Here is a 21,127-nt window from a genome sequence, read left to right on the forward strand (position 1 = left end):
TGACCCACCCACCCACCCTCCCTCCTGCCCTGTTGACCCACCCACCCACCCTCCCTCCTGCCCTGTTGACCCACCCACCCTCCCTCCTGCCCTGTTGACCCACCCACCCACCCTCCCTCCTGCCCTGTTGACCCACCCACCCACCCTCCCTCCTGCCCTGTTGACCCACCCACCCACCCTCCTGCCCCGTTGACCCACCCACCCTCCCTCCTGCCCCGTTGACCCACCCACCCACCCTCCTGCCCCGTTGACCCTCCCACCCACCCTCCTGCCCCGTTGACCCTCCCACCCACCCACCCTCCTGCCCCGTTGAACCCCCCAACCAACCAACCTCCTGCCCCGTTGACCCACCCACCCACCCCGTTGACCCACCCACCCACCCCGTTGACCCACCCACCCACCCGCCCCGTTGACCCACCCACCCACCCGCCCCGTTGACCCACCCACCCACCCACCCTCCTGCCCCGTTGACCCACCCACCCACCCACCCTCCTGCCCTGTTGACCCACCCACCCACCCACCCTCCTGCCCTGTTGACCCACCCACCCACCCACCCACCCTCCTGCCCCGTTGACCCACCCACCCACCCACCCACCCTCCTGCCCCGTTGACCCACCCACCCACCCACCCTCCTGCCCCGTTGACCCACCCACCCTCCTGCCCCGTTGACCCACCCACCCTCCTGCCCCGTTGACCCACCCACCCACCCTCCCGCCCTGTTGACCCACCCACCCACCCTCCCTCCTGCCCTGTTGACCCACCCACCCACCCTCCTGCCCTGTTGACCCACCCACCCACCCTCCCTCCTGCCCTGTTGACCCACCCACCCACCCTCCCTCCTGCCCTGTTGACCCACCCACCCACCCTCCCTCCTGCCCTGTTGACCCACCCACCCACCCTCCCTCCTGCCCTGTTGACCCACCCACCCACCCACCCCGTTGACCCACCCACCCACCCACCCCGTTGACCCACCCACCCACCCACCCACCCGCCCCGTTGACCCACCCACCCACCCTCCTGCCCCGTTGACCCACCCACCCACCCTCCTGCCCCGTTGACCCACCCACCCACCCTCCCGCCCTGTTGACCCACCCACCCACCCTCCCTCCTGCCCTGTTGACCCACCCACCCACCCTCCCTCCTGCCCTGTTGACCCACCCACCCACCCTCCCTCCTGCCCCGTTGACCCACCCACCCACCCTCCCTCCTGCCCCGTTGACCCACCCACCATCCTGCCCCGTTGATCCACCCACCCTCCCTCCTGCCCCGTTGACCCACCCACCCACCCTCCCTCCTGCCCCGTTGACCCACCCACCCACCCTCCTGCCCCGTTGACCCACCCACCCACCCGCCCCGTTGACCCACCCACCCACCCTCCCTCCTGCCCCGTTGACCCACCCACCCACCCTCCTGCCCCGTTGACCCACCCACCCACCCACCCTCCTGCCCCGTTGACCCACCCACCCACCCACCCTCCTGCCCCGTTGACCCACCCACCCACCCACCCTCCTGCCCCGTTGACCCACCCACCCACCCACCCTCCTGCCCCGTTGACCCACCCACCCACCCACCCTCCTGCCCCGTTGACCCACCCACCCACCCACCCTCCTGCCCCGTTGACCCACCCACCCTCCTGCCCCGTTGACCCACCAACCCTCCTGCCCCGTTGAACCACCCACCCACCCTCCTGCCCCGTTGAACCACCCACCCACCCTCCTGCCCCGTTGACCCACCCACCCTCCTGCCCCGTTGACCCACCCACCCACCCTCCTGCCCCGTTGACCCACCCACCCACCCTCCTGCCCCGTTGACCCACCCACCCACCCACCCTCCTGCCCCGTTGACCCACCCACCCTCCTGCCCCGTTGACCCACCCACCCACCCTCCTGCCCAGTTGACCCCAGCCCAGTTGACCCACCCACCCTCCTGCCCCGTTGACCCACCCACCCACCTGCCCCGTTGTGCCTGCCCCGTTGACCCACCCACCCACCCTCCTGCCCCGTTGACCCACCCACCCACCCGCCCCGTTGACCCACCCACCCGCCCCGTTGACCCACCCACCCACCCACCATCCTGCCCCGTTGACCCACCCACCCACCCACCCTCCTGCCCCGTTGACCCACCCACCCACCTGCCCCGTTGACCCACCCACCCACCCTCCTGCCCCGTTGACCCACCCACCCACCCGCCCAGTTGACCCACCCACCCGCCCCGTTGACCCACCCACCCACCCTCCTGCCCCGTTGACCCACCCACCCTCCTGCCCCGTTGACCCATCCTGCCCCGTTGACCCACCCACGTTGCCACCCACCCGCCCAGTTGACCCACCCACCCACCCTCCTGCCCCATTTACCCACCCACCCACCCTCCTGCCCCGTTTACCCACCCACCCTCCTGCCCCGTTGACCCACCCCCCCACCCACCCTCCTGCCCCGTTGACCCACCCCCCACCCACCCTCCTGCCCCGTTGACCCACCCACCCACCCTCCTGCCGCGTTGACCCACCCACCCACCCTCCTGCCCTGTTGACCCACCCACCCACCCTCCTGCCCCGTTGACCCACCCACCCACCCACCCTCCTGCCCCGTTGACCCACCCACCCACCCACCCTCCTGCCCCGTTGACCCACCCACCTGCCCCGTTGACCCACCCACCCACCCACCCTCCTGCCCCGTTGACCCACCCACCCACCCACCCTCCTGCCCCGTTGACCCACCCACCCACCCACCCTCCTGCCCCGTTGACCCACCCACCCACCCTCCTGCCCCGTTGACCCACCCACCCACCCACCCTCCTGCCCCGTTGACCCACCCACCCACCCACCTGCCCCGTTGACCCACCCACCCACCCACCTGCCCCGTTGACCCACCCACCTGCCCCGTTGACCCACCCACCCACCCCGTTGACCAAGACCCGCCCCGTTGATCCACCCACCCACCCACCCACCCGGTTGACCCACCCACCCACCCACCCACCCACCCGCCCCGTTGACCCACCCACCCCGTTGACCCACCCACCCACCTGCCCCGTTGACCCACCCACCCACCCGCCCCGTTGACCCACCCACCCACCCACCCTCCTGCCCCGTTGACCCACCCACCCACCCACCCTCCTGCCCCGTTGACCCACCCACCCACCCACCCTCCTGCCCCGTTGACCCACCCATCCTGCCCCGTTGACCCACCCACCCACCCGTTCCATTGACCCACCCACCCACCCTCCTGCCCCGTTGACCCACCCACCCACCCTCCTGCCCCGTTGACCCACCCACCCACCCTCCTGCCCCGTTGACCCACCCACCCACCCACCCTCCTGCCCCGTTGACCCACCCACCCACCCACCCTCCTGCCCCGTTGACCCACCCACCCACCCTCCTGCCCCGTTGACCCACCCTCCTGCCCCGTTGACCCACCCACCCACCCACCCTCCTGCCCCGTTGACCCACCCACCCACCCTCCTGCCCCATTGACCCACCCACCCACCCGCCCCGTTGACCCACCCACCCTCCTGCCCCGTTGACCCACCCACCCACCCTCCTGCCCCATTGATCCTGCCCCGTTGACCCACCCTCCTGCCCCGTTGACCCACCCACCCACCCTCCTGCCCCGTTGACCCACCCACCCACCCTCCTGCCCCGTTGACCCTCCTGCCCCGTTGACCCACCCACCCTCCTGCCCCGTTGACCCACCCTCCCACTCTCTTGCCCCTTTGACCCTCCCTCCCACCCACTCTCTTGCCCCGTTGACCCTCCCTCCCACCCACCCTCTTGCCCCGTTGACCCTCCCTCCCACCCACCCTCTTGCCCCGTTGACCCTCCCTCCCACCCACCCTCTTGCCCCGTTGACCCTCCCTCCCACCCACCCTCTTGCCCCGTTGACCCTCCCTCCCACCCACCCTCTTGCCCCGTTGACCCTCCCTCCCACCCACCCTCTTGCCCCGTTGACCCTCCCTCCCACCCACCCTCTTGCCCCGTTGACCCACCCACCCTCTTGCCCCGTTGACCCTCCCTCCCACCCACCCTCTTGCCCCGTTGACCCTCCCTCCCACCCACCCTCTTGCCCCTTTGACCCTCCCTCCCACCCACCCTCTTGCCCCTTTGACCCTCCCTCCCACCCACCCTCTTGCCCCCGTTGACCCTCCCTCCCACCCACCCTCTTGCCCCCGTTGACCCTCCCACCCACCCTCCTGCCCCCGTTGACCAGCCCCCCCTCCCTCCTGCCCCGTTGACCCACCCACCCTCCTGCCCCGTTGAGAAGCCCCGTTGACCCACCCACCCAGCCACCCTCCTGCCCCGTTGACCCACCCATCCTGCCCCATTGACCCACCCACCCACCCTCCTGCCCCGTTGACCCAATCCTGCCCCGTTGATACACCCACCCACCCTCCTGCCCCGTTGACCCACCAACCCACCCACCCTCCTGCCCCGTTGACCCACCCTCCTGCCCCGTTGACCCACCCACCCTCCCACCCTCCTGCCCCGTTGACCCACCCACCCTCCCACCCTCCTGCCCCGTTGACCCACCCACCCTCCCACCCTCCTGCCCCGTTGACCCACCCACCCTCCCACCCTCCTGCCCCGTTGACCCACCCACCCTCCCACCCCGTTGACCCACCCACCCTCCCACCCTCCTGCCCTGTTGACCCACCCACCCACCCTCCTGCCCCGTTGACCCACCCACCCTGCCCCGTTGACCCACCCAGGCCCCGTTGACCCACCCACCCACCTGCCCCCTTGACCCACCCACCCACCCTCCTGCCCCGTTGACCCACCCACCCACCCTCCTGCCCCGTTGACCCACCCACCCACCCTCCTGCCCCGTTGACCCACCCACCCACCCTCCTGCCCCGTTGACCCACCCACCCACCCTCCTGCCCCGTTGACCCACCCACCCACCCTCCTGCCCTGTTGACCCACCCACCCTCCTGCCCCGTTGACCCACCCTCCCACTCTCTTGCCCCGTTGACCCTCCCTCCCACCCACTCTCTTGCCCCGTTGACCCTCCCTCCCACCCTCTTGCCCCGTTGACCCTCCCTCCCACCCACCCTCTTGCCCCGTTGACCCTCCCTCCCACCCACCCTCTTGCCCCGTTGACCCTCCCTCCCTCCCACCCACCCTCTTGCCCCGTTGACCCTCCCTCCCACCCACCCTCTTGCCCCCGTTGACCCTCCCTCCCACCCACCCTCTTGCCCCCGTTGACCCTCCCTCCCACCCACCCTCTTGCCCCCGTTGACCCTCCCTCCCACCCACCCTCTTGCCCCCGTTGACCCTCCCTCCCACCCACCCTCTTGCCCCCGTTGACCCTCCCACCCACCCACCCTCTTGCCCCCGTTGACCCTCCCACCCACCCTCCTGCCCCCATTGACCAGCCCCCCCCTCCCTCCTGCCCCGTTGATCAGCCCACCCACCATCCTGCCCCCGTTGACCAGCCCTCCCACCCACCCTCCTGCCCCCGTTGACCAGCCCTCCCTCCCACCCTCCTGCCCCCGTTGACCAGCCCTCCCTCCCACCCACCCTCCTGCCCCCGTTGACCAGCCCTCCCACCCACCCTCCTGCCCCCGTTGACCAGGCGAGCCACCCTCCCTTCTGCCCCGGTTGACCAGACCTCCCTCCCTCTCACCCTCCCCTCTGCCCCGATTGACCAGCCCTCCCTCCCCGGTGGACCTGCCCACCCGCCCACCCTCCCTTCTGCCCAGGTTGACTAGCCCTCCCTCCCTTCCACCCAAAATCCCTTCCTCCCTCCCTTCTGACCCGGTTGACAAACCCTCCCACCCTCCCTTGTGACCCAGTTGACCAGCCCCCCCCTCCCGCCTGCCCCGGTTGACCAGCCCGCCCTCCCACCCTCCCTTTTGCCCCGGTTGACCTGCCCTCCCTCCCACCCTCCCTTCTGCCCCGGTTGACCAGCCCTCCCTCCCACCCAACCTTCTGCCCCGGTTGACCAGCCCTCCCTCCCACCCACCCTCCCTTCTGCCCCGGTTGACCAGCCCTCCCTCCCCACCCTCCCTTCTGCCCCGGTTGACCAGCCCTCCCTCCCCACCCTCCCCTTCCTCCCGCCTGCCCCAGTTGACCAGCCCTCCCTCCCACCCTCCATTTTGCCACGGTTGACAAGCCCTCCCTCCCACGCTCCCTTCTGCCCCCGTTGACCAGCTCTCCCTCCCACCCTCCATTCTGCCACGGTTGACCAGCCATCCTGCCCTCCCTTCTGGCCCGGTTGACCAGCCCTTCCACCCTCCCTCCCTTCTGGCCCGGTTGACCAGCCCTCCCACCCTCCCTCCCTTCTGACCGGTTTGACCAGCCCACCCTCCCACCCTCCCTTCCGCCCCGGTTGACCAGCCCTCGCGCCTACCCTCCCTTCTGCCCTGTTTGAGCAGCCCTCCTTCCCTCCTTTCTGCCCCGGTTGACCCACCCTCCCTTCTGCCCCGGTTGACCGACCCTCTCTCCCACCCTCCCTTCTACCCTGGTTGACCGACCCTCTCTCCCTCTCACCCTCCCTCTCACCCTCCCTTCTGCCCCGGTTGACCAGCCTTCCCTCCGTCCCTCCCATCCTCCCACCCCGGTTGACCAGCCCTCCCTCCCTCCCATCCTCCCACCCCGGTTGACCAGCCCTCCCTCCCTCCCATCCTCCCACCCCGGTTGACCAGCCCTCCCACCCTCCCTCCCTCCTGCCCCGGTTGACCAGCCCTCCCTCCTTCCCACACCCCCTCCCTTTTGCCCCTGTTGACTAACCTGCCCCCCCTCCCTCTCTCTCCACCCAAGGTGATCACCTCTCCCTTCCACCCATCCCCACTCCCTCCCCGGTTGACCCCACCTCCCTCCCGCCCCGTTTGACCACCCCTCCCTTACGCCCGGTGTACCAGACACACACCCACCCTACACCCCCCTCCCCGTGTACCAGATCACCCTCTCTCCCCCGGTGTTCCACTCCTCCCTCCCAATAGTTGACCGCCCCGGTTGACTACCCCTCCCTCGTGCCCTGATTGACTACCCCTTCCCCACCCCCCCTCCCTCCTTCCCCGGTTCACCCTCCCTCCCACCCTCCCTTCTGCCCCGGTTGACCAGCCCTTCCTCCCTCCACCCTCTCTTCTGACCCGCCCTCCCTCCTTCTCACCCTCTCTTCTGACCCGGTTGACCTGCTCTCCCTCCCTCCCACCCTCCCTTCTGCTCCAGTTGACCAGTCCTACCTCCCTCGCTCTTTCACAGCCTCCCTTCTGCTCCAGTTGACCAGCCCTCCCTCCCTCCCTCCCTCTAACCCTCCCTCCCTCTCACCCTCCCTTCTGCCCCGGTTGACCAGCCCTCTCTCCCTCCCTTTTGCCCAGGTTGACCAGCCCTCCCTCCCACCCTCCTTTCTTTCCAGGTTGACCCAGCCTGCCCTCCCGCCCTCCCTTCTGCCCTGGTTGACCAGCCCTCCGGCCATCCCTCCCTTCTTCCCCCGGTTGACCATCCCTCCCACCCTTCTTCCCCTGTTGACCAACCTTCCCTCCCTTCCTCTCTCTCCACCCAAGGTGGTCACCTCTCCCTCCCACCCATCCCCACTCCCTCCCCGGTTGACCACCCCTCCCTCCTGCCCAGGTTGACCATCCCTCCTGCCTGCCTTGCCTCTGCTGACCACATCCCTCCAGCCTTGTTTGACCACCCCTCCCTAACGCCCGGTGTACCAGACACACACGTACCCTACTCCCCCCTCACCATATCACCCTCCCTCCCTCCCCCGGTGTTCCACTCCTCCCTTCCAATAGTTGACCGCCCCGGTTGACTACCCCTTCCTCCCCCCCCCTCCCTCCTTCCCCGGTTGACTACCCCTTCCTACCCCGGTTGACTACCCCTTACACTCACTCCTGCCTGGGTTGTCTACACCTTACCCTCCCTCCTGCCCTGGTTGACTAACTCTTACCCTGCCCCGGTAGACCACGCCTCCCTTCTACCCCGGTTGACCACTTCTCCCACCAACCCACCCTCCCTCTTGCCCAGGTTGACCTCCCCGGACTAGATTTTATTGCAAAAGCTAGCTACGAGCCAAGGCCTAGTTGCCTGCCCCGTTACCCCTGTCCCATTCTATGTGCAGCTCAGATTTAATGTGAGATGTGGCACTGTGATGGATTACTCCGCAAGGTGCTAAGGGACATGTCTTTTTTCTTGGTTATAACTTTTCCACCAGGAGAGATCGATCGTTGTTTGAAAAAAGTGTCTGAAGGAGTGGAACAGTTTGAAGACATCTGGCAGAAGGTAAGGTGCTATAATAAAATGTAAGGTCAAGGTCCCAGAAGACTTTGCTCTCTTATACATTTCTGGAACGTGTCCGGTAAGGGATGTCCCAATCTTTCCCATGAGTGGATCCATCCTGCTGAGTATTACACAATGCCCCTTTTCAGGTTTATGTACATAATTGTTAGTTTGCAGCAGGACAGTGCATTTGATTAGCTGGAGTGGTCCTTCGTGATTGAACTTCTATGGCGTTAGGACCTGGCTAACAGAAGGAATGCTTTATTCATGTTTGTGATCTTTGATTTTGCTCATTCATTGTGGATGTGTAAATTACAACCTGTTGCATTAGAAAGACTTAACATTTTCAAGCTACCAAACAAGAATTTTCATTTGTATTAAGGACATGGAGATGAGGATTGGTCAATTGCTTTCTTGCAGCCAACCATGTTCTAGGAAACAAAAAACTAAAAGTACCAAGTAGCAAAGAACTACAAAACCCTTGTAACATTGTAACCTGTTAAAGATGGTAACATCGTATATTGTTGGGATTCTGCTGATGCCTTCTTTCTTGCGAGGAGCTGTTCTTGAAGGATTCACTGCTAATCTTGGTTTTGCTCTGAAAGAAATGTAGTAACAAACAGTGTTCTACTTATTTGTTAAAGAAAAAACAGATTTGAGGTGGCCACGTAAGTAAGTTAAACATTGTATGCACAAGAATATAGAAAATACAATGACGATAATTTATTTGAAACATAACAGAGTAGCATTTGCAATCACAGGATAGGGATAATCTTTAATAATATAATAATAATAAAACCACTTATAGAGCGCCTGGTTACACTAATGACAGTGTGTCCCGGTGCTTAGAAATGCTACAGTACCCTGAAGAGGCCGAGGTCAAGGGCCAGACTGGGTCCCAGGCTACAAAAACAATTATTGCTTTGGAAAAAGGTAGGTTTTTAGTTTAAGTCTGAATATTGTTTCATAATCTTTGCCTGCGTGTCGGCAGGGCCGGCCCTAGGCATGTGCAAAGTGTGCACCTGCACAGGGCCGCCAAACCCCAGGGGCCGCCACGACAAGGATCGTCGTGGCGGCCTCGTCTGAATGAAAGTTCAATGTCTGATGTATGTTTAGCTCTACCGTGTGGCGGGCGGATTGTAATGGAAGAGCTGAAGGAAGCGGCACACCGGTGGGACACCACATGAGGGGACCCCGACCAGCCCGCTGCCCACCATTTTTCATCCGCAACAGCAGTGCGGCGGGGTTCAAAATCGAGGCTGCAGAATAAATTACCATTATCGGGTGCATTCCGTTGCTAGCTGAGCAACTTTAGAAAGGTCATGAAAACATTTTTTTCTTGTAAATTGTTTAAAATACCTGCAGGCGTCTCCCACTAGCACCAAGAGAGCAAACGATGAAAAAATAATGTATAAGCGTCTTTTAACATCATAGCTTGCAAGGTTCCCAGTTTCCACTCCTTGGTGGCACATGCAGTTCCGTGTTTTGCTTGGCTTCTGGCACTTGTAGTCATGCTTCTAGAATAGGCCAACCAATGCTACAGTTCCCAAAGTGTAAAGCAAAAACCTGGTTTGTTTGAGTTATCCTTTCGTGCATTTCTGAAACTCGAAAGCACTTCTTATCACATGGAGATTAAGGGGGCGTCAAATCTTTGAAGTCTCCCAGGGGTACTGGCAGACCACGCTCTTTCTTTGTATGTATTTTATATTGGCATTTTGTAGAGCGCGCTGCCACTCATAAACAGAAGGCTCTCGCGCTAAAGGACCCGCATTCACGCTGTTTGCAAAGAGGGCGGAAACGAAATTATTCCGCGAAGAGCCGAGTTTAAGGAAGCCTGGTCCCTTCCAAGGGAGAGTGGAGGGGATCAAAATATAGAAGATGTTTGTTTCTCCCAATTTGCTAGCTTAAATATTTCCACAGTATATTCCAACTCGCCTAAGGACCTGAGGTCCTGCTCAGAATGTGTTTCAAAGATTTTCTAGGAAATAATTTCGGACTAGCTCCATAAAAATGTGTGAATGCGGATTGTGTGGTTTCCAAGCTAGAGGTACTTTCGAGTTACTGGCATCTGTGTTGTCAGGTGACCTAAAAATAAACTGGGTGTCACTTCTGGAGAAGTGTGATCGATCATTGAACTTCTACAGCAGGAATGTTAAAGGGCACAGACAGAGATTAAACAATACACGGGACATTATAGAGCCTTTGGGGAGAAGGCCTGTCCGTAGAACAATAGGATCCCAATAGTCACCAGGATCTTCCTGAAAGAAAAGGCGAAAGCCATGACAGTGCTGTTCTTCCAATGGCTAAAGATGCTCTATCTTAATACTCGCTCCATGGTGAAACACCAGCTAGACCTATTTATCCTGCTCATCACCGATAACCCAGATGTCCTGCTACTAACAGAGACATGGCTTACCCCCGACTCCCACCCGGTTGTCCTGGCGGCCCTCCCTCCGGATTAATATATCCTTAACGTAAATCGACCATTGATCCGCCCCAGAGGAGGGGTAGCGGCCATCATACACAAAAAAGTTTAGATTTCTCACCCCTGCGTCGCTAACTTTGCCTGGGGTAGATAATATAGTCATTAGTTTGGAAACTGACGGTGGTGCCCTCGCCTTTGTATTACTTTTCCCCCCCCCCGCAGTCGATGCCCTCGTTCCCCCTCTCTCTGAGTGAACAGTTAGCTGGCCTACTCACTCATCACTCTAGAATCGCCGTATTAGGTGATTTTAACTACTGGTTTGACGATGACCAAGCTGGCCCTCATGCTACTGAACTATTCGAAACTCTGACTAGTCTTAATCTGACTCAACACATTACTTCACCCACCCATACTAAGGGTCATATTCTTGACCATATCTGGACTCATAACCTCGTCCTGTCTTGTCCAATTATTTCCCCTTGTCCCTGGTCGGACCACCATTTGATAGAGGTCACTATCACAATTAAAGGGAGGATCAAGTCCCCTACCCTTCCTGGTGGACTGTGCCGCAAATGGAATTCCTATGACTCCCAGGGGTTCCTTGACTTTGCGGCCAACACCTGCCCCACTATCGACCCTGAATCAGGCATCGACTCTATGGAGGGCAGGATAGCCACCTGGCTGCAATCAGCTAGCGACAGGTTTGCCCCTCTTACAAATTTGCAAATACCAGACATGGCAATTCCCATCGATGGTTCTCCGAGGAACTCAAAGCACTAAAATTGAAGCTATGCCAATTAGAACGCAATTGGAGGCGTGGTTACTCTAATGCGGACCGCCTAGTGTTCGTGAGGGCCCGCCAAGATTACAAAAACGCAATCACCAAAGCAAAGGCCTCACATATCTCTGAAAGAATTGACTCAGCCCGCAACAAATCTAAAGAAGTCTTCAAAATTATGAATGACTTTATCAGATCACAGAGTGCTCCCCACTCAGGCCCCAACCCAAGAAACCTGTAATGCGCTCAACACCTTCTTTTTCCAGAAAATTGCAGATATTAAGAATGCTATCTCTTCCCCCTTCCCTGCCAGCCCACTAGACTCCCTCTCTCTCAATCCCTGTTCCCTCACCCAGTTCTCCAGTATTAGGGGTGTCTTTCATAGAAAAACATGCTTGAATATTCCCCGTCGTCGAAGTGGGAGTACCACGGTAAATAAAATAGCAATATAGCTAAATATACATATAGAAATATATATATACGTAATACCTGAAAAGAAGGAAATTCACAGAAATCCTCTAAAAACAAATCCTACATAGGAATGCATGGTAAAGAGAAAAAAAACATTTGTAACACCTTAGTGTCATTATGTTAGTCCAAACTGCAGCCAATCAGGCGCCAGCCCCCTCTAGAACCTTCTCCTCAGAAGCTCAAGCCCTCAGATTTTCTACCGCACGTCTTGTGAAGGGAGTCTCCCTGAGCTCTGCTCATTTTTTTCAACTCTATCTTCTAGTTTCCAGTAATTTCTACAATGTCAAGTAAGAAGTCTTTATTCAGACCATGTTCTTCTTGTGGGAAGCTTTGCCTTTTTGAAAAGGACCCCCACCAGAAGTGTATTTATTGTTTATACCCGGATCATGAGGCAGGCAGCTGCAAGTTTTGTAGAACCTTTTCTACCAAAACTCTTAAGGACAGGGAAGGCCGTCTTCTTCTTTGGCTGCAGCGTCTTAAGGACAAGGACTCTTTAGTGTCCGACGCAGAGAGTTTACAATCTGGTTTCTCCTCAGCATCCTCAAAACGGGGTAGTGTTCAGGAGGTTCCTTCTCCTTTACTCAAAAAGCCAAAATTAGCCTTGTCTGTGGCTCCTGTGGTATCTGCTGCCACTCCTACCTCCTCTACGCCCACGAGACCTGGCTCTCAGGCGTCTTTGGCTACCTCTCGAGGTGTTTTCACACCTCTTACAGTCCCGCCGTCGACGAAAACGTCTACGAGCGCTCCGACGACGAGAACGGCTTTGCCTGCTTCTTCGACGACGACACTGACTACCACTTCGGCTTTCTCATCGTCGACGGTGGTGTCGTCGACGGCCTTCACGTCGACTAGTTTCGTTGCTGTCTAAGCCAGTCCTGTCGACGATTCTCATCTCGTCTACGAAGAATAGAGAATCCTCGTCGACGAAAGACCCGAAAACATCGTCGTCGACGAAAGCCTCATCGACGAAGACACCGTTGACCAGGATCTCGTCGACGAAGACAGGGCGTCGACGAGGGCTCCGTCGAGGGAGTCAGTACCAGCATCGACGGCGAACCCGTCGATGACGACAAGCCAGTCGACGACGACGAACCCGTCGACGGCTACTTCAGCAATGGATCGCTTGTCGACAGTGACACCGTCGACCTCGTCGACGACCATTCCGTCGACGCAGGTTTCTTCAAAATTACCGCTGACAACAGCTAACTCAGCCTCGTCGTCGGTAATGGCTCCGTCGACGACAGCACCGATTTCATTTGCATCTGTACCGTTAGTGCCCTTGAAGACCTCTAAATCTTCACATTCTCGCACTACAGTACCCTGCCAACAGATCTCAGAACCAGAGCTTCAACCACCTTCTCCGATGTTTGCAACTACATCAGACTCGGAGCATGAAGAGGACACGTTTGGGGCAGCACACAGACCCTCCGATTTGATCATTAAATGTCAGGACACAGACTCTGATGATGGCAGTGAGCCAGAATTTTAACAGGAGGAGCAGATCATTCAAGCCCCTGTGGCCACCATTCCTTTGACCTTAATTTCAAATCTCCAACATATGCTGGACGATTACAACCGCCGTTTCCCGGCTAGTCCGCAGACTACACTTGCACAATCTCCCGCTCCTGTGGTGCTACCTCCACCTTCATTGCCGCCTGTCGTACCAACTACAGCTTCGTCTCGGATTCATAGATCTATTAGCATCCATACCACTGTATATCCGCAGGATAAGTATGATGAAGCGAACGCAGAACGGGAGGATGGTGAAGCTCCTGACGAGACAGATGATGAAGCAGGCGACCAGGATATGGCCGAATAGGATGATTATAGGACGCAAAAGTCTTCTCCTCAACCTGGTACTTCAAGTGACTCGCCACCAGTTGATATTGCCAGTTTCCATCTTTTAATGGATAAAGCGGCTCAGCGTTTCAAACTTCCACTTCACAACACGATTGCTTTCTTTATGACTTTAAAGATAAACCTTATAAGCAGGTACACGCTATTCCTATTATTGATTTAGTGTGGAAAGAGGGCATAAAACTAATGAAAGCTCCAAACTCCTTACCTGCTCAGATTCCCCGCCTTGAGAAGAAGTACAAGGCCCCCACTGGTTCTCCAGCTTGCCTGATTTCTCATCCCAAGCCGGATTCGGTCGTGACTCAGGCCGCACAGCGTAGAGCTCGGAATCCAGCGTCCCAAATCACAGCCCCTCTGGATAGAGAGGGTCGACGCCTAGATGCTATTGGCCGCAAGTTCTCAACGATGGCTTCAACATCCGTCCGGGCAGCCAATGCTTTAGCCATCTTGGGACACTATGACCGGCAGATGTGGTCAGATATTGCAGATTTCATGGCACTCATACCTGATGCATCCAAGACTGACGCACAACAGATTCTCCGCAATGGTCAAAGGGCAGCGGAAGAAATCATCGACTGTGCAGTCGATATCGCTAACACAGGTTTCCGCCTCCTGGCAAGTGCGGCTGCACTCCGAAGACAAGGTTGGCTGAAGTCCACCTCCTTCCGGCAGGAAGTCCAAGGCAAAATATTGGATATGCCTTATGATGGGGAATCACTGTTCGGATCCCATATCGAGGATGCCCTTGAGTCCATCAAGGACACCGATACGGCGAAGTCCTTGGGCACGCTCCAATTTCGGAAACAGTCCTTTCGAGGTGCGCGCGGACTTAGCACTTCTTCCAACTTTCGAGGAGGGCAACAATACCGCTCCTACACTCAGAGTGGCCAACGTTACACGTCCAACCAGCAGTCTAGTCAGCAACCCTCCAGACCTTACAGAGGAAAGTCGTCCTATCGTGGCACCACTCAAACGCCAATGACTTTTGCCATTCTCAAAGTGTTTGAGGGCAAATCTGTTTTATTCCCAGTGGTCCTCGATCACCTCGGACTGCTGGGTATTGGAGATTGTCAAACGGGGTCAGACCCTGGAGTTTACAGAGATTCCTCCTTGCATGCCACCTCGTGGCCCACCTCCTCCACATCTCGAGGAGCTCTTCCATCAGGTCCGTCTTCTTGTGTTAAAGGGTGCAGTCGAAGTGGTCCCAATACATCAAAGATGGAGAGGTTTTTACTCTCGATTCTTCCTCATACTCCAGGAGAACGGAGATTGGCGACCCATTCTGGATTTGAGGGCTCTCAACCAGTTCCTGAAGTCTCAATCATTCCGTATGCTGACACTACTGGAAGTCCTGCGTCTTCTATCCAGCGAGGATTTTATGACCACCATAGATCTTCAAGACGCATACTTGCATGTTCCAATAATCAAACAACATCGCCAGTACCTGCGTTTCAAAGTGGGGCCAATGCATTTTCAGTTCAAAGTTCTACCCTTCGGACTGCGTTCAGCTCCTCGTGTGTTCACGAAGGTACTGGCCCCGGTGGTGGCTCACTTGCGTCTACAAGGAGTTCAGATCTTTCCCTATTTAGACGATTGCCTTCTCAAGTCTCAATGCCACCATCAGCTAAATCGGGACACGCACCTTTGCCAGCAAGTGTTTCGGTCTCTAGGGTTGACCATCAACAACGAAAAGTCACAGTTTGCACCTCTGCGGATCAGATCTTTCCTGGGAGCAATCCTAGACACGCAGCTCTCGAGCGTTTGTCTCGGACGAACGACGTCTAAAGATTCTTCGTCTGGTCTCCCTTATTCGAAGAAAACAGTCCGTTTCTGTTCGGACGTTAAAATCATTCTTGGGAATGGCTTCATCTTGTATCGCACTGATCCCAAATTGCAGGTTTCGCGCCCGTCCCATTCAGGAAGAACTGAACTTACAGTGGCGTCAGGTCTCCGGGTCCTTCAACGACCTTGTTGCCGTCACAGCTCGCATGAAACAGAGCCTGCTTTGGTGGATGCAGCCCGCAAATCTGGGAATGGGTGTGTCCTTCCTCGATCATGCTCCAGACCTTACGTTGACGACGGACGCCTCCTTAGAGGGGTGGGGCGCTCATCTTCAGGGCCTATCCATCAAGGGCAAGTGGTCGCCGACGCAGCGCACGTGGCATATCAACAGGCTAGAATTGATGGCGATTTTTCTGGCGCTCAAGTCCTTCCTCCCAGTTGTTCACGGGGAGTCAGTGCTAATCCAAACGGAAAAATACCACCAGTATGCACTACGTGAACAAGCAGAGGGGGACCAGGTCTCCGCTTCTGTCCTGCTTGGCCCAGTCAATCTGGGATTGGGCTCCTCGCCATCACATCACTTTGACAGCTGTCCACCTTCCGGGCGTGTCCAACCTCCTGGCCGACTCTCTAAGCAGGTCCACTTCCTCGACACACAAATGGGAACTGCACCAACTGACTCTGGATCGTGTGTTCCGCAAATGGGGTCACCCGGATCTGGATCTGTTTGCGACACCGGAGAATCGGAAATGCCCGTCTTATGCAAGTTGGCATCCCCACCCAAGGTCCTGCGGGAATGCCCTTTTGATGAACTGGTGCGATCTATTTGCTTACGCTTTTCCGCCGCTCCCATTGATACCGCGGGTACTGTGGAAGATGCGGAGGCAGCCCTGCCACATCCTGCTGATTGCACCTCGTTGGCCCAGACAGGCATGGTTTTCGGAACTACTCCTAATGTCCCTGTGCGAGCCCATTCCTCTACGTCTTCGTCCGGACCTTCTAACCATGGACAAGGGCTTAGTGTGTCATCCAGATACCTCAACGCTACAATTGTGGGCTTGGAACCTGAGCACCTTGAGTTCGCTGGATTGAACATATCCCAGGAGTGCAGAGACATACTAGCTCATGCCAGAGCTCCGTCTACCATCAAGACGTACAAACTTAAATGGAAGCGATTCTGTCATTGGTGCGCTACGGCCAATATCCATCCCATCCATTCCACTCCTGAGCAGCTCCTTCCATTCTTTTTGAGCCTCGCTCAGTCAGGACTCTCTCATGCTACACTGGGAGTTTTCTTAGCTGCAATATCACGTTTCCAACATGATGGCTCTTCATCCCTCTGTACATCACGAATTATACGTCAATTTTTCAAAGGGCTTTTCTGCAAGTTCCCACCTGTGCGACACCCTCCTCCAGCTTGGCACCTCAATGTTGTACTATCTCAACTAATGACATCACCTTTTGAGCCTATCCACAGGGCGGATATCAAGTTCATCACTTGGAAGGTTGCACTTCTGCTGGCTTTGACCTCCTCTCGTTGTGTGAGTGACCTTCACGCTTTTACTGTCAAGCCGCCTTATCTACAGTTCAAACCTGACTGGGTGGCACTTCGTACCAACCCCTCTTTCATGCCTAAAGTACCTACGGATTTTCATTTGAATGAGCCTGTATTCCTCAAAACTTTCTTTCCGGATCCCAAATCTCCGGCAGAGCAGCGCTTACATTCTCTGGACATCAAACGATGTCTTAAATTTTACATTGCCAGAACTAGCCCCTTCCGCAAGTCCGACCAACTTTTCATTGCCTACGGACGACTGCGCAAGGGACATCCAGTTTCTAAACCGACTATTGCCCGGTGGCTTTCCTCAGCCATTGCTTTCTGCCACCAACAAGCGGGCAAACTATTGCAGTCTTCAGTGAGGGCTCATTCTACGAGGGCAATGTCTTCATCCACCGCCTTGTTTGCTGGTGTGCCACTTCATCAGATCTGCCGTCACCAAACATTACTGATGAGGACATCAATGAAGCGGATACCGCAGTGGGACAGGCAGTGCTCCGCCATCTTTTTCAGTAAGGTGAGCCACTGTTTCCCGCCTCCTTAGTGCTTTCCTGTGATTGCTATGATGTATTATGACTGTATTATTATTATAGTACTGTCTTGATTCTCTTTGTATGCCTAGCAATCTCAGTTTTCTAGGAGGTTACTGCTTTCCATTCTATTCAAGCATGTGAATCTATGAAAGACACCCCTAATACTGGAGAAGAACAATTGTTACTTACCTGTAAACAGGTGGTTCTCCAGTCTTGGTGTCTTTCATAGTTTCACATGCGACCCACCCTCCTCCCCTCAGAGGCTCTTATTTCTACTCATACGCTCTGTTACTTGTGCTACGAAAATCTGAGGGCTTGAGCTACTGAGGAGAAGGTTCTAGAGGGTGCCGGCGCCTGATTTGCTGCAGTTTGGACTAACATAATGACACTAAGGTGTTAAAATGTTTTTTTTCTCTTTACCATGCATTCCTATGTAGGATTTGTTTTTAGAGGATTTCTGTGTATTTCCTTCTTTTCTGGTATTACGGATATATATAACATTCCAGGTCTTAATATACATATACATATACATATATATACATATATATATATGTATGTATATGTATGTATGTATATGTATGTATGTATGTATATGTATGTATGTATATGTATGTATGTATATGTATGTATGTATATGTATGTATGTATATGTATGTATGTATATGTATGTATGTATATGTATGTATGTGTATGTATGTATGTGTATGTATGTATGTATATGTATGTATGTATGTATATGTATGTATGTATGTATATGTATGTATGTATATGTATGTATGTATATGTATATATGTATATGTATATATATATGTATATGTATATGTATGTATATGTATATATATGTATGTATATATATGCATGTATATGTGTATATATATGCATGTATATGTATATATATGTATGTATATGTATGTATATGTATATATATGTATGTGTATATATATGTATGTATATGTATATATATATATATATGTATGTATGTATATTTAGCATTATTGCTATTTTATTTACCGTGGGACTCCCACTTCGACGACGGGGGAATTTTCAAGCATGTGAATCTATGAAAGACACCAATACTGGAGAACCACCTGTTTACAGGTAAGTAACAATTGTTCTTCCCAGCCATTACCACCAGTACTCTATCAGAACTTACTACCCGCATCAAATCAGGATCTCCTAAGGACTGCTGTCCTCCTCCAGTCCTCAGAGCGGTCTTCTCATCCTTACCTGATAGTATTCTTCCCCTCCTGAACGCCTCCCTGAGCACTGGTACGGTTCCCAGCACGTTCAAGTAGGCCATACTTGTCCCTCTTTTGGAAAAAAACGGGAGCCGATCCCGCTAACCCTGCTAACTACCAGCCCATCTCTCTCCTGCCCTACAACTCTAAACTCCTGGCGGCTCATGTGACCACATGCCTGTCGGCATTTATAGAGAGCTCTGGCTTCTTGGAATCTAACCAAGCCGGCTTCAGGCCAGCGCACTCCACTGAAGCAGTCATCCTGAAAGTCCTTGATACTCTCCGGGAGAATGCTGACAGGGGTCCTCACAGGCACTGGTCCTCCTGGATCTATCGCCCGCGTTCGACACGGTGGACCATGACATCCTTCTCCACCGTGTCGGACAGGCTGGCATCTAGGGCCCCGCCAGGGAATGGATTAAGTCCTTCCTCTCGGGCCGAGTGCAAACAGTCCACCTAGGCCCCTTCACAGCAACGCAGATGCCCACCACTTGTGGAGTACCGCAGGGATCCTCCCTTTCACCACTATTGTTTAATTTATACCTCCGGCCGCTAATCCACTCACTGAGAAACTGGAAATGCACTGTCCTCAATTATGCAGATGACCTGCAGATCATCTTCCCCTTAGACACCCCTGATGCCGCATCTGATTTTCAGGCAGTGATGCTCCACATCCAACAATGGATGGTTTCTAACCAGCTCAAATTAAATCCGGAGAAAACGGAACTCATCTTGCCTGGTATCAGCGCTGCTCACTGGGGCCCACAGTTCTGGCCAAAAGAGCTAGGTACGCCCCCCAGCCCATCGAGCTCGGTAAAAAGCTTGGGCGTCACCATTGATATTGACCTCTCTCTTAAAACCCATGTCGGAGCTACCATCTCGGCCAGCATGTTCCAGTTAAGAAAAATTCGGGAAATCTCTCACCTACTCTCGCATGATGCATTGGTGCAAATTGTCATTTCCCTTGTTCTCTCCCGTCTTGACTTTTCCAACTCTCTTCACTGGGGCCTACCCAAGTCCCTGCTTCATCGCCTCCAGATGGTGCAGAACCAGGCAGCAAGGCTCATTTATAAAGTCCCTAAATGGCAGTCAGCAAGACCCCTTCTGTCCAAATTGCACTGGCTGCCTATTGAACAAAGAGCCACTTTTAAGATCGGCTGCCTAATTTACAAGGCCCGGCAGTGCAAGTGTCCGGCCTTTCTGAAATCTCTGATCACCTCGCACTGTCCAGCCCGTAATCTTCGTTCAGCCCATCTTCACCTCCTAACCACCCCGGTGGTTAAACTAAAGAAAATGGGTGGCCGCAGATTCAGCTATCTGGCACCCATACTGTGGAACTCCCTCCCCCTAGGAATCAAGACCTCTGACACCCTACTGAGCTTCAGGAAGAGCTTAAAAACCTGGCTCTTCTCGAACTCCAACTAGCCCTCTGCCATCACCCACTATCATCTTTATCTCAGCGCCAGGAAACCTACGGTGTCAGCGCGCTTTATAAGTGTAGCTTAACATAACATAACAAAGCATGTAATATCAATGCTCAACTCTGTCATGGTCCATCTGACTGATTTGGACTGAGCTAATGTGGGCAAAGAGACTGCAGGGAATATTTTCTATTTGAAATTAGTAACTAACCTGTTTGAGAAGATCTTCACTCTCTGGTCATATCGTCATAAGCACGCAAACAATGCAAACACTTAACCTCACTTAAAGCATGTTAAGCTGTAGGTCTCATGCTCGATTTTGTTCTCCTGTAAAGGGTGAAACAAACACTATTTTGTGGAAAACTCCAGCATGTTAAATCAAGGACCTTAACTTCTGGCACTCTCCAACACGAAGCTAAACCCAAGATCATAGTCCACTAAGCTGGAAATGTCTTCAGAGACAGGAAAGCATTGTCCTTTTAATGCTGAAGATATTCTCTAAGTGACCAATACATTGCATATAAAAGCATATTTGTGTCCCGGGGTACAATGAATGCAATGCCTCTCATAAGTTTAGTTACCCGATCATGTTCATCCACTGCTTAATCTGCAGTGGGGAAAGAACAAAAGACCAGTTTTTTAACTCTTGTGTGATTGATTGCTACTGTATTTTGAACATTGCCACAACCAAATAAATTTTGTATACTTTTCGACCTTTTGATGAACGGTTTTTCATCTAGTTATTGTTTTCATGTATAACACTAAACTGTGATTTACCTCTGCCGTGCTCAACATTTGATCCACAGTGAGGCATTTTTAGGTCTCCGTCTGGCGTACACTGCGCAG

The 21,127-nt window shown here is 55.3% G+C and overlaps 1 protein-coding gene across 3 annotated transcripts in view; it reads left to right on the plus strand.

Moving 5' to 3' along the window:
• CNOT3 (CCR4-NOT transcription complex subunit 3) overlaps positions 1-21,127 on the plus strand; it is a 992,943-nt gene that overhangs the window by 182,758 nt on the left and 789,058 nt on the right. For 2 of the 3 annotated variants that reach the window (XM_086930324.1, XM_086930325.1), the window contains one exon: positions 8,154-8,221. In XM_086930324.1, coding sequence (XP_086786450.1) covers positions 8,154-8,221 — 68 coding nt within the window. The remainder of the gene's footprint in view (positions 1-8,153; positions 8,222-21,127) is intronic. The other variant, XM_086930326.1, reaches the window with a different exon arrangement.

This window comes from Lissotriton vulgaris, chromosome 7, assembly GCF_964263255.1.
Source record: "Lissotriton vulgaris chromosome 7, aLisVul1.2, whole genome shotgun sequence".
Taxonomy (NCBI): domain Eukaryota; kingdom Metazoa; phylum Chordata; class Amphibia; order Caudata; family Salamandridae; genus Lissotriton; species Lissotriton vulgaris.